Source organism: Sceloporus occidentalis, unplaced genomic scaffold (assembly GCF_023333645.1).
Source record: "Sceloporus occidentalis isolate IW3139 unplaced genomic scaffold, rSceOcc1.0.p SCAF_3, whole genome shotgun sequence".
Taxonomy (NCBI): Eukaryota; Metazoa; Chordata; class Lepidosauria; order Squamata; family Phrynosomatidae; genus Sceloporus; species Sceloporus occidentalis.
The window spans coordinates 72,275,185-72,288,799 of record NW_028316983.1 but is presented as its reverse complement, the minus strand read 5'-3'; the positions used below and the strand labels follow the sequence as shown (position 1 = coordinate 72,288,799).

Here is a 13,615-nt window from a genome sequence, read left to right as displayed (position 1 = left end):
CAAGATGTGTTAGATGACATTCAAAAGTTAATAATTCAGATTTGATCCTGAAAATGTTAATAAATTAGAATTTACAACAAACATTCTGGCATGAATCTATTATTAATCCCAACTAGATTAGAGTAATTAAATCAGTGGGGTTACTTTTGTGTTGACTCACCAATCAACAGTTGATCTGGTGAGTCCACTCTAGCTGGGTCCCCACTGAAATTTTAGTGAGTTTAAATAGTCAGATTTCGTGTAGTCCAACTGTGATGAAACTAAGTGATGTCACGTAATGGTGATGTCACTGGAAGACACACCTTTCCAGAATTGCTAATTCTTCCCATAAAGCACAGCAAAAAGCCAATCTTGCTAAGAGGTGCTGCTGCTTGCACCACTGTGGATACTAACTAAAAAGGGGTATTTAACAACTTTTTTGCTTGTGGGTCCTTAATAATAATAATAGATTTTATTTTTATCCCGCTTTTCCAGCGGCTTACAGATTAAAATTCAACTTGATGATTAGCTTTGCGTTTTTTGTCCACATTTTAAAGAACAAAAGCAAAATATGGAGAACTTATTAGGACAGGTGGTTTATGCGATATATAGCACAGCTTTATCCTTTAGGTACTGTAATTTTATAGTACAGGGTTAATTTCAGTTCTTTCTTCTGAATTAAAACTTAATTTTTATGACCACAGCTTTGCCTATTGTAAAACATAATTACCCTTTATTTCACATCATCTCCTTATAGGAATGCATCCGTGCTCTAGGTCAGAATAAACAACATACACCTTTTCGGGAGAGCAAACTAACTCAGGTGTTAAGGGATTCCTTCATTGGAGCCAATTCCAGAACTTGTATGGTAAGTTAAATAGCAAACCTTACATTTGGCAGTGTTCCTGAGTTTCTGAAAACTCCTTCTATCTATATCATCCTTTCGTTCTATTACTGCTAGTCGCTGAATTTTTAATTACAAATATTGATGATATATGTTTCAGATGGCACCCAGATTTTAATTGCCAGTGCTAACATTACAGGAAGAGGTGGTTGCTTATCAGTCTATCCTCAATTTTGTAATTGTGTATGTATTTACATAATGATTTAGCAACTTAATAGTAATCTCTGGTGCTGGAACCATTTTTAGGTGCATAAGAATATTTTCTCATTTGCCAGCCATTCTATGTTGTTCAGCATAGCTAATGCATGTCTCATTGCAAAACAAATACCTGAGTCACAGGCCTATGTAACAGGAAAATGCAGACATTACCACTTAAACCAACTTCACTTTGCTCTGGCAATAAGTAAAAATATCTTATGTTCTGTCATGCCTGAATCCAGAATGTTATTGCCAGTTTTTGCCTGGTGTGAAAATCTAGAATAGGCTCACTAGACCAGTGCCCTGTAGCACTGCTTCAGCAAACTGCATATCTGAATCCACAATTAAATATCAGCAAACAGATGCCATAATTGCTGTCCTTGGAGCTGTTCACAGAACTGTAGTCTGGAATATAAAAAAGGCTGATAAGTTTTCAGTAGCCATTAAATTCCAAGTAATTAATCTAAAGGGGATGGTATATGTTTGAGATGGTTTATCTTTATGTTCAATGAAGCAGAGTTGATAGTAATGAATAAAGACTAGTCAGAAGTGGCTGCAGTTGTACAAATGGCAAGAGCCAGGAAATGCAGGCTGTTCATCTATTTATTTATTGGCTTTCAGATTGCAATGATCTCCCCAGGCATGAATTCCTGTGAATACACCTTAAATACCTTGCGTTATGCTGATAGGTATGTGACTTTTGTTATTCAATAGATATAATCTAAAACTTGGATGTGAATGTACACATAAGGCCCATCCCCAAAGCTTGTGAAAGCCCATCTTTCATGTGCTGTGTGTGATTGTGTGAACATGGTTACAAAGCTCCTATCAGTGGGAATCAATCAAACAACCAGTTTATTTATATCCCATTTTCCCCAAAAAGTGGGACTCACATTTATCCCTTCAGCCACCTTCTTGAGGGAGAGAGATTGTATTGTATTGCATTTTTGTTCTGTACACTGCTATGATCATTGCCGAATAGCGGTCTATAAATAAAATTTATTATTATTATTATTATTGTTGTTGTTGTTGTTGTTATGGTTATGGAAGCTTTATGTTCAGATAAACACAGTTATAGAACCCAATTTATACCTGCAGGCTTAGTGATGAAAAGTCGAACTTACCTCTGGATGTTCAAGGGCATGGGGGTGGGAGAGCAGGGATTGTATGCTACCTACATCCTTGCTTCAGTTTTAGCCCTTTGTGTGTCCAGACAGCATCCAAACAGGACTTCCATCAAAACATACATGGAGAAGATGGAAAACCAAGTTTAACTCTGCCATTTCAAATGGCCTTGGCTTTGAATAACATTCAGCTACCAATTTAAATAACCTGCATAACTGATATAAAAACAAACAATTGAATGGGACGTGCCTGGCCTTGCTGAAAATGCATATTTCACTAGTGTTCTTATCTTACTACTGTCTGATTTTGACTAAAAATGGTCCTAATGCCCTTGAACTCAGGGAACAGTTACAAACTGAAAAGACATCTAAGGAAATGAAGATATATCAGCTGGTTACAGGGACTGGTGTCTCTTCCTTTGCTTAGAAGCTATCTCAGCCAGTATCTGCTTTTGTAAATTGTATCCCATAGAGCACTAAGAAATAAAGCAGACAGATAGAAATTTCCTTTTGAGCAAAAGAAGGAAAATCAGGCCTACTTTTTCCCAGATAAACTTTGTATTAATAATGCTAGGGGGAACTGGTACAGGGTTATGTTCATATACAACTAAGGGAAAGCAACATCTGCAAGGTTGAAGTAGAAATTAATCACAGCTCTCATATGTGAGACCTCTGTTCTTTCTCAGAGTAAAAGAACTCCCTCACAATGGAACAGCTGGTGAGGCACAGAACTGTATGGACACTGAGAATGAAGAGCTGGAGATTAGTGAGGAAGATTCAGACCACCTTCTTGAGGTACATTTGTGTAGCGGGGTGTTATCAGTACGCTGATGACACCCAAGTATATTTCTCCATGTCCTGGTCAACAGCTCTGACAACAAATGGTATTTCTCCTCTCCGTCAGTGTCTTGAAGTGGTAATGGACTGGATGAGGAAAAACAAATTCAAATTCAATCCAGACAAAATGCAGGTATTTACAGTAGGGGGCCCTAAACCAGGTATCAGGTTGCAACCTCCAGTCCGAGAGGGATCACTCTCCTCAAAGGACTGTTTTCGCAGTTTGGGGGTGCTCCTAGATCCATTGCTCCAGATGACAAAGGTAAATACGACAGTCAGGAGTGTCTGTTATCAGCTTCGGTTGATACGCCAGCTGCGCCCCTTCCTGGACGTAAAGGACCTTGAAACTGTAGTATATACACTGGTAACCTCACGACTCGATTTCTGCAATGCGCTCTACATGGGTCTACTCTTGTGCCTAATCCAGAAACTCCAATTAGTACAAAATATAGCAGCCAGACTGGTCACTGGAAAATCTAGGAGTGACTGGATAACACCCATTCTAAAATCACTTCACTGGCTGCCTGTTAGTTTCCAGGTGCAGTACAAGGTGTTGTTTATTACCTTTAAAGCCCTACATGGCTTGGGTCCAACCTATTTGAGGGATTCCCTACTTCCATATAATCCACCCTGCACACTCAGGTCCTCTGGGAGTACAGTCATCCCTCCATATTTGCGGATTTGATATTTGCAGATTTGATTTTTCACAGATTTGATTAATATGTTCTTTCTAGGACTGTCTGGGTCCTCCAGTGCAACTCTGTGATCAACTTTAACTAAAAGTTGCACTGAAAGACCATTTGTAGCTACTCCAGTGCTATTCTATGGTCAGTGTATGTTGGACATTGACCACAGAGTTTCACTGGAGGACCTAGAGATTCCTAGAGAGGTGTCCTCTCAGGTAAAAACAGTGTTTTTGTTATTTGCGGTTTTTCCATATTCACGAGGATCTTGTTCCCCTAACCCTAGTGAATATGGAGGGACAACTGTAATTTATTGCAGCCTCTAAAGACCAGACTAACTGCAACCTCCCAGAGGGCCTTCTCTGCTACTGCTCCCAGACTATGGAATGGCCTGCCAAATGAGATCTGTCAAATTACCATCTTAGACAGCTTTTAAAAATCTGTCAAGATGGATCTCTATTAGCGGGCCTTTCCTGAATAAAACTGTTCAGCCACAGAATGATTACTCCCTCACACCAGGTACTATATTGTCACTTTGTCCATGTTCTGCTTATTTTAATTAGAAAACTTTAAATTTTTAACTATAATGTGTTGTAATACTGTTGTAATTTTGTGTGAGGATATTTTAATTGTTAGCCACTTTGATTGTTTTATTATAGAAAAGCTGGGTAGAAAGAAAAGTTTTATTTTATTTATTTTATGATTGGGATCAGTCTCTGGAAAAATAGTTTTGGAAAAATAGTTTTATGCAAGATTGTGTTAATACTTTCTATTATGAACAGCAGCTTTCTGAAGATGAGCTGTCTCCTCATCTGTCCAGTTTCCGTGAAGCTCTCACCCGGATTAGTGAGCTTGAGGATAAGGCAATCGAAGAACTTAAAGAAGTCAGGGAGGTATGTCTTCATGTGTGATGCACTAAACCTGTATATTGACTCTGATGTGACTTGCTTTGGTGAAAAATGTGGATTGTGCTACAAATTGTACTCCTTTTGGCTTTGAAATGAGGCTTATGATCAATCACACAGTTCCAAACAAATTCAGCTCATTTGTGTCTTTGCAGTGAATGATTGAATCACTATAAATCATAGACTCACCCCAATTCCCTAACTTTTCTTACTTCTGCATCCAGAAAATGAATACCTGTAACTCTCTCCTGAACATTGCGGAACAACCAGAATATGACCTGGAGGCATTTGTGTACGAAACTCAGTGCTTCATAAATGAAGGAACCAAAAGTTTCCTTACTTTGAAAGGTACATTTCACTAGTTTGGCAGTGGTGGTAGTAAAGAATTCAAAGGATAGATTTACCTGGGAGTTAGCCTTTCACTCTTCCTGTTGATCCTATTAATTCATGTATTGGCACTATAAGAAAGTACAGAATTGATGTTGTCATGCAAAAGTTTTGGGTTTTGCAGCAAGCAATAGTAAGATCAATGGCATTGATGATGGCTAAGATGATCTGCAAGTTACTTATAGTGTTAAAAATAGATCATGCAGAATAACTTCAAGTAACTTAAATGCTTCAACAGAAATAACAAAACTGTTATGTTCCTAGACAAACATGGAAGGAAGAGATAAAGGGAGATGAAATGGATGTCCTTGTACTATGCTATGGGAATATTGGGGTGGGGGGGAGGGAGGGGAGAGAGAGAGTTGTTTATAGTAAAAAGTCTGAGTTTCAGTTCAAGGGTGTTCTTTATGCTGATATATCATACTTGTTTGTCCCTCTTACAAAAGATGGGTGCTGTGTATGAAGTAACGGAATAGGTAGTGCTCATTTAAAAAACCTATTTGGCTACCAAGTCAGCTAAGCTAACAAAACGATGTACAAAGGCTTGCAGAGTTATGAGAATTCTACTGTACTTAAGATAGCGAAAAGTAATGTTTTCCATACAGTACTTTTGTCCAGTAATAGCAAGAGCATAATCTAATCCACACCTTGTCCATGCCCTGTTAGGGCTAACATTGTGCCAAGTGTCTGCATTTTAATTTTCTAGGTAGAACACTTCTTTGTGTGTTGATTTTATGAAGCCACCTTTCTCCTGTTAGAAATAGATTGGTGAACTAGCTTTGGGCTTTTTCTTCTACTAGTTTCTCATGGGTGTACACAAATTCTAAGATACCTGCAGGTAAATATGATTATACTGACCCCCCCCCCACACACACACACATACCATAAGTATCACATAGACTGAAATGAGTTATATGGGTAATGTTGCTTTTTATATGTTACCGATATGTCTTGCATAAGTTGCAGATATTTTGAGATTTAGTGGCTTGTGATTTACTTGCCTATGTTTTGTGAGCCATGTGTTGATTTGTACATTTTCTGTGTCTCTTTCCTCCCCTTCTGTTGCAGAGACTTTGGAAGAACTAACCCTTGCCATGCAGATGGAAGAACAAGCTAGCAAGCACCTGAATAAGAAACAACTTCAGCAGCCACCCAATTGTTAAAATGAATCTTTCCCTTCTCCATTTACCTGTCACTTCTCTGGTTTGGTGTTAATGTATTTTAAATGCAATCCAAGATTCAGCCTCTGGTTTGAGGAGGGGGGTCCCTATTTTTTGCAGGGAATGCTACCTGTGATGCAGACAGGAGACAAGTGTTCTATCAGAATGTGATATTTCTGGGATTGCTTCTCATCTTTTTCAATACTGAAAGCTACACAGGGTGGGTGCTTTAGTATTATTTGGTAAACGTGTATATTTCTAGTGTACAGAAAATCTTTTGTGAAATGTGTTTTGAATGTCTAAATTGAATGTAGTCCAGTGAATCTTAAACTGGATTTGCTGTTGTGTACATTTTTAATAGGGAGGAAACAGTAACTAAATCTGTTTAAATAAATCTTTCTGACATTATTAAGTTCTGTATTAAAAGGGCACTAATGGTTTTTCTTACTTGTGGAAATGTGACAGATCCTAATGGATAATTACTCCCTGTGGAAAGAGATCCATTGTAACATTTATGCACCAGAGATCTTTCTACAGGGAGGCAGTTTTGAGCAGCACTCTTCTATGAAACCTGCCAATGGAATGAGGAAACCTCGGAGCATTCCATTGTTTTTTCTTCACTTAGGTTTTTAAAGAGCTTCACCTAATTTATTCTTGCTTTGTTTTTCTTTTGTCCCTCTACTTCCCAGCACAGTGTGACTGACACCCAAATTTAGATTTTAAAAGACTGGCCAGATCTGCTTAAAATCAAAAGCAAAAAATAACCATTCCCATTCCCAATAGCAGCTTTCTTTTTGGAGTTGCTGTGTCTAAACTTTTCCAAATTAACAATATTACATTCATAAAATGTAGTCCTGTATGGGATGGGTGAGCATACATAACTTTGTATGTTAACAAAAAAAAGCTATATCCATGGCAGAAGAAGAACACTCTGTAGACACATAGAACTCCCTTTCCCATCCAGCATCTTCCATTATTTCCAAGTTCCATGCATTGATATTAAAGAAGCAAACCTAGATTATTGTAGAGGGTGGCTGAAAGGCTACTGGATATTTCACACTTCCCTCTCTGCCAATGAAGTTCTTTGGTGGTGGGTGGGGTTGGTCATGGAAAACTCCACTGTCATTGCAGTTGCAGTGGTGGTAGTGGCTGAAAGGATATATCAAGACACATCAGGAACACCTGTTCTCTTCTGCCACTACATCTGGAGCAGTGTTGTTGGAATCAATGACCATGACAGCAGAGATGGATGATCCCCCACCCCAGAAGAAAGCTGACCTATATCAAGACTTAGAAAGTGATGTTTCTTGTTTATTTTACTCACTAGCATAGTTTGTCCATTCTGAATTCCATTTAAAAAAACCCTACCTTTTGCTTTTAGATAACTGACACCTAACTGTGTATGCAAGAGTGAAGTTACTGATTTTATGTTGATTAATTATGTCACTTCAGACTTAGAATGCTTGGAAGGCTGACGTAGAGGTTGTGAAACCAACAATTAATTAAATAGTTTTAAAGATTGTAGCCAATGTGCTGGGTTGTCATAAATCTATACACACTTTCAAAATCAAGTGCATTGTGCATATCAATTTATCACAACCCAACACATAAGTAAAGAGATAAGAATCCAAATTGTTAGTCTATGTATAAACTTACAAATATTAACCTGGTATTGAAATCTGGCATATAGTTTATTCTTCTTTCCCAAATTCACCCATCTATGTGCTTAGAAGAAAATATCTGACAGTTGTAATTCTGAAAGAAAAAACCTACCAAAAAGCAGCTGTGTCCGTCTCTGAGATCAGATTTCCTTTCTTTTGGCCCAATTTTTACAAAGGGAATTGTAGGAATTAGCTAAGTGTGGTTTAATTGGGCCACTTCATTCTAACAGTACAACTCAAAATGTACTGATAGGACTACTCTGGAACCAACAATTTGTTGGTTGTAGGGTTCTGAACTTACAGTAGAAGAGAAAGTACAGGGAAATAAACATCTGTTTGAATGTCTGAACAGCTGAATCTACACATTTGAAATGTTACATTTGAAAGCATGACCTTTTAGTAAATAAAATAGCAATACTGTATTTTATTTCTCACATGGGTATCACATCTTCTAGGAACTCAAGGCAAATATGTAAGTGGTCACATCAGTAACAAAAGTTAGGTTGGGGCTGTGGTTCTGGAAACAATGATCCAGCTGTACTGTACATGACATTTGATGTTAATAATCTTAGGTGTATTTCAGAACTGAGAAAGGCAAGTAGGACTAGAATTCATCTGCTATAAAGCATTTGGAACTCACATTGTACTGCAGTCACATAGACATTCACATATTTTTCACAGGGATGAATGGTAAGGATCCAGAAAGGCACAAGGAATCTGAATATATGGGACTCATGGAAAAAACAAGAAGAAAATTGACATTATAGCCCAATAGGGGAACAAGGTGCAGTTACAAGGTATCTGGTTGAGGAGATATATTACTATCTTCAGTCAGCAGTTCCTCTTCAGGGCTTGATTCTTTTTCTAGGGGTAGAAAAGGAGTCATATGCCATCAAAATGCTTAGGCAATATGTCATACATACAGAGGGTCCTTGGTATCTGCTGGGGTTTGGTTCCACACCCCCTCCCCCCATGGATATCAAAATCTGTGGATGCTCAAGTTCCATTAAATACAATGGTGTAGTAAAATGGTGTCCCTTATATATAAAATTGCAAAATCAAGCTTTGTTTTGGGAATTTATATTTTTTTGAATATTTTCAAGCCATGGATGGTTAATACGGAGAGCCCAACCCTATTAACATAATCAAAATCCTCTAGAAAGCCAATGCAGTATATTGGGTACAATGGTGCATTAAGACTACTCAGCCTAGATTACAAGGTTGTTCAGGGTATAAGAAAAAATACATTGCACCTGGAGTTTTGCTGTAGAAGTTAAATATTTTAAGATATAATATATATCAGCTACACTTAAGACACAGTATGTCAGCTCTGAGATAAAGCTGCCACCCAATTCTGTGTCTTAATATCTACTATGTCTAAATTAGAATTCTCATTCCTTTGTAAAAGTGTCACATAAAATGCCATCACAGATAGTACTCCAGAGATATGTGGCCCAAAGCTGCAGTGAACATACCTGCCCATTCCATTTTTGCTTTAGCCAAAAATTCTGCTGGCATGTTAACTATATTAGTGGCCAGGATATCAGCTTGTACAGCATCCATATTCAAGTACAAGTTTGTAGCATCTTGCTGGAATGAAATAAAGATGAAACATTCAGAAATTAAAGGGGGTACTTTCTGTTAGATGCTTGGCACCTGTCTGGAACCATGGTCATCTCTCTATTAAGATGCTAGGATTTCTAAAGACAGAGTAGAAAGCTGGTTGATATACACAATCACCACTTGATAGTGCATCGCTGTGACATTCAACCAAATGTGTGAATTATTTTTGCTAGAAAAACCACTTTAAAAAGTTTCTAAGGAAATTGAACTCACCTTTATGAGATTGCTGCTTGTTTACTATGCCCCATTGATGCATAACTACTCTTGCTACATTTCAGCTGCTATATTTTGCATAAAAATAAGCCTGGAATGGGCAAAATTTTATGCTTTGGTTAATTTAACCAAAATCAGAATGGTATAAGGGTCTAGGCTGTGTTGATTGTAGCGCACATACCAGACAAAACTATCCAAGTATTGGGGAGGGATAATCTTACTTCTTCTTCGTGGTCTCTGCGAATCATACAAATGGGTTTTACTGCGCCTGCGCAGTGCTGCTCGGAACCTTCTGGAATCACTGGGCAGAGTTAACTCTGCAACATATTGAAACTTTTTGGCGGTAACTCCGCCCACCCATTATAAGGCCCCTGCCTTCCCGCTCTTTTCCCCAGTTCCTTTTTTCCGCCGCGCTAGCTGCTTCAGGGAACTTTCGCTTGCTTCGCTTGCTAGGAATCACTTTCGTTTTTGACCTCGGACTGTATTCTTGACCATTCTTTGTCTCCCGCCCCTGGTAACTTCGGACCTTCGGACTGTTGACCTCGTTTTTTCGGATTTCTCATCGGCTTTGACGATTTCGGAGATGCCTGCGCCTTTTAAGAAGTGCGACATCTGTAAGGGCAAGGTCCCCGTCCAGGACCCGCACTCCTCCTGCCTGTTGTGCCTTGGACCGAACCACGACCCCAAGGCCTGCACGCTCTGCGGATCCCTCTCCTCTCAGGCTCGCAAGAACTGTGAGTCCCGGCTCACTTCGGCGATCGCCCTGGGGAAAGTGCAGGAGGGAGGTTCGCGGTCTTCTTCTGTCCCACCTTTGGCGCCCCCCGCTTCATCTTCTCGGGCAAGTGTCTCCAGCGTGGGATCGGGGAGAGTTGCCGTCTCCAGCGTGGTGTGTGTCCCGGCCGGGACTCCTTCCACCACCTCTGACGTGGCCCGTGGCTCCAAACTGCCCAGCGCCACTGACAAGCCCTCCGACGTGGGCCGTGGCTCCAAACCGCCCAGCGCCACCGACAAACCCTCCAAGCGCCCCCATAAGTCATCGGGGTCTGAGGGTACCGAACGGGCCTCCAAACCGAAGAAGGGATCAGAGGGCTCCCGTTCGAAGGAGGCTACCGAGCCGGGGGTCCATCTGGCCTCGCCTTCGTCCTCCAAGGCGTCCAAGGCATCGCGCCATGCGGCACCTAAGGAGCGGACCGAGCCGGTGCAAGGGACGAGGTCCCCGAGGCCTTCGTCGTCGACAGCGGCTGCTGTCATCCTGGATCTCCCGGACAACCCGTTCTTCCCATCGGAGGAGCCTCCCAGGCATGGGAAGAAGAGGCGCCACGATGAGGCTGGTCGTGATCCTGCCCCTAAGAAGGCAAAGCCCTCCAAGGATCGAACCACCACCGACCCACCGAGGGCAAAGGAGAGGAAGCGCTCCCCCTCCAAACAGGCTCGCGCTCCCGCTCCGTCAGCTCCCCGCGACCAGGGGCCGACACCGGTAGACCAAGGGACCCCGGTACCGGACACACCTCTGCCTCCTCCGACCATGGATTTCATCCGCGGAACGGATGACACCGCACCTCCTCGCTCCCCGGAGCATTGGTCGCCCTCCCACCCGGCAACAGATGATGAGGACGACTTGCCCCACGGACAAGACTTTCCGGACCTCTTCTACGACGTGCAGTCGCGCTGCTACTACATGTCGGTCCCAGAGGACAGAGCCTTGAGGGAGTTCACCAAACTGAACCCCCATCCCGCAGACCGGTCCAACCCGTCCACATCGGTCCCGACCGTGTCGGTCTACGAGAGGTCGCCGTCTCCACCCCGTAGACGTGAGAGGTCGCTGTCTCCACCCCGCAGACGCTCCCGGTCTTCGGTCGACTTCGCTCCAACCCGCCCAAGATCCCAGGTCAGAGTGACGGATCCTCTCTCCTCCGACCTGGACTCTGAAGACGAGCCGCTGCTACCCTCGGGGGCGCCCTCGGACGAGGATGTCCTCTCAGGTTCGGCCTCCCCTCAGAGGATGCACAACCCGGAGCCGTCTTCTCCGTCGGACGACGTCAGGTCCTTCACGGAGCACGTGGTCAAGATGGCGAGGGCCCTCGACATCGAGCTCGCATCCGCAGTGGACGACGCCGAGGACCCGGTTGAGCGTCGGGTGCATGGACGAGTCCCCACTCCGCCGTGCCTGCCTCTCCTCCCCTCTCTTCAGACCATCGTGAAGAGGTCCTGGGACTCTCCGGCCGCCCTATCGGCACCCTCCCGCAAGGTTGAGTCGCTCTATAGGGTTGCCCCGGCGAGTTGTCCTTGGCTGGCCGAACACCCCCGGCCGAACTCTGCCATCGTCAAGGGAGCCCAACACAGCTTCGTCCCGAAGCAGGCCACCTCTCCTGTCGACCGGGAGGCGAAGAAGGTGGACGGACTGGCCAAGAAGGCGTACTCGGCGTCGGCTCTTGGGGTCAAGGCCGCCAACTACACCGCTTGCATGGGGGCCTACATCCAGACCCTCATGGAACGGATCTCCCCCCTCATCCCGGACGTCCCAGACGACATCCAGAGGCAGCTGGTAGAGATCAGGGACGAGGCACACTCTATCGGAAGCTGGCTAATCACCACTTCCAGAAATCTGGTGGACTGCTCCAGGAGGGCCATGTCAGCTTCCATGGCTCTTCGGCGCCATGCTTGGCTGAGGGCCTCCGACCTCAACCCGACGGTCAGGGCTGCCATCGAGGACATGCCGATCGACGGAACCGGCCTTTTCCACGCCGAGACCGACGACCGCCTAAACCGCAAGTTTAGGATGAAGGCGGCGGCGAAGAAACACGGCATGTCCTCGGCACCGGCTTCTCCGTTCCGGAAGCGTCAGCGCCCGTGGCAGCCACAAGGTCAGTCACAGGGGACCTTCTCCCGGGACCGACAGCCCCAGCAGCAGGGCTCTCAGAGGCAGCGCTTCCCCTCACAGTCTTCCTCCTCCTCTGGCCGTCGCAACTTCCCGCCCCGGTATCGCAAGTCCCGCCGGCAGGACACCGACCAGGGGAAGAAGAGAGCCTGAAGGGACGCAGCGCGCTTCGTCTCCCCTTCACCCCTCTTCTTTTTGGACATCTTGAGGCCCTTTGTTAACACCTGGGCCTCTGTAACATCGGACTCGTGGGTTCTCGACATCGTCCGTAGGGGTTATGCCCTCGAGTTCCAAGAGCTCCCTCCAACTGGAGCCTTTATGTCCACTCCCCCCTCGGACACCCTCCTCGACGAAGTGCGCACCTTGCTTGCAAAGGGGGCAATCTCCTCTTTGCCGCCCGACCAGTGTTCTCGGGCCTTTTTTTCCAGGTACTTCACGGTACCGAAAGCGGATGGGGGCATCAGGCCCATCCTGGACTTGAGACAATTGAACTTGTTCCTTGACTACCGTCGCTTCCGAATGGTAACCTTGGCTTCCATTCTACCTCTGCTCCACCAGGGCCTGTGGTTCGCGACCGTCGACCTGAAGGATGCCTACTTCCACATCGGGATCCGACAGTCCCACCGGAGATTCCTCGCCTTCGCTGTCGGCTCCGATTCGTATCACTACAACGTGCTTCCTTTCGGCTTGGCCACGGCTCCACGAGTCTTCACGAAGTGCATGGCACCGGTGGTGGCATACCTTCACCAGAAGGGCTTCATGGTCTTTCCCTACCTGGACGACTGGCTGTTCGCAGCCGAATCCCAAGACAAGCTGCAGGAGGCAGTCTCATTCACCTTGCGCCTCCTGGACTCCCTCGGGCTGGTCGTCAACAGGGAAAAGTCCCACTTTACGCCGACCAGGCGGGTCAAGTTCATCGGAGCTGTCCTCGACTCCGAGAACTGCCTAGCTTTTCTCCCTTCGGACCGGTTTCAGGCCCTGACAACATCCCTCAGGCCGTGCATCTCCCACAGAAGGGTGAGAGCCAGAGATGTCCAAGTCGCCCTGGGTCACATGGCGTCGA

General features: G+C 44.3%; 2 protein-coding genes across 8 annotated transcripts in view; one reads left to right on the top strand and one right to left on the bottom strand.

Annotated features, from left to right (window-relative positions):
* Positions 1 to 8,225, top strand: part of KIF2C (kinesin family member 2C) — a 36,409-nt gene extending 28,184 nt beyond the window's left edge. For 3 of the 4 annotated variants that reach the window (XM_089515001.1, XM_089514998.1, XM_089515000.1), the window contains exons 16-21: positions 737 to 847; positions 1,703 to 1,770; positions 2,892 to 3,000; positions 4,508 to 4,618; positions 4,855 to 4,978; positions 6,086 to 8,225. In XM_089515001.1, coding sequence (XP_089371127.1) covers positions 737 to 847; positions 1,703 to 1,770; positions 2,892 to 3,000; positions 4,508 to 4,618; positions 4,855 to 4,978; positions 6,086 to 6,180 — 618 coding nt within the window. In that variant the 3' untranslated portion in view covers positions 6,181 to 8,225. The remainder of the gene's footprint in view (positions 1 to 736; positions 848 to 1,702; positions 1,771 to 2,891; positions 3,001 to 4,507; positions 4,619 to 4,854; positions 4,979 to 6,085) is intronic. The other variant, XM_089514999.1, reaches the window with a different exon arrangement.
* A 9-nt stretch (positions 8,226 to 8,234) lies between these two features.
* ARMH1 (armadillo like helical domain containing 1) overlaps positions 8,235 to 13,615 on the bottom strand; it is a 30,366-nt gene continuing 24,985 nt past the window's right edge. For 3 of the 4 annotated variants that reach the window (XM_089515009.1, XM_089515008.1, XM_089515010.1), the window contains 2 exons: positions 9,314 to 9,428; positions 8,235 to 8,702 (listed from right to left, as the gene is read on the bottom strand). In XM_089515009.1, the coding sequence (XP_089371135.1) occupies positions 8,629 to 8,702; positions 9,314 to 9,428 (189 nt within the window). In that variant the 3' untranslated portion in view covers positions 8,235 to 8,628. Of the gene's footprint in view, positions 8,703 to 9,313; positions 9,429 to 13,615 lie in introns of those variants that run through there. The other variant, XR_016280445.1, reaches the window with a different exon arrangement.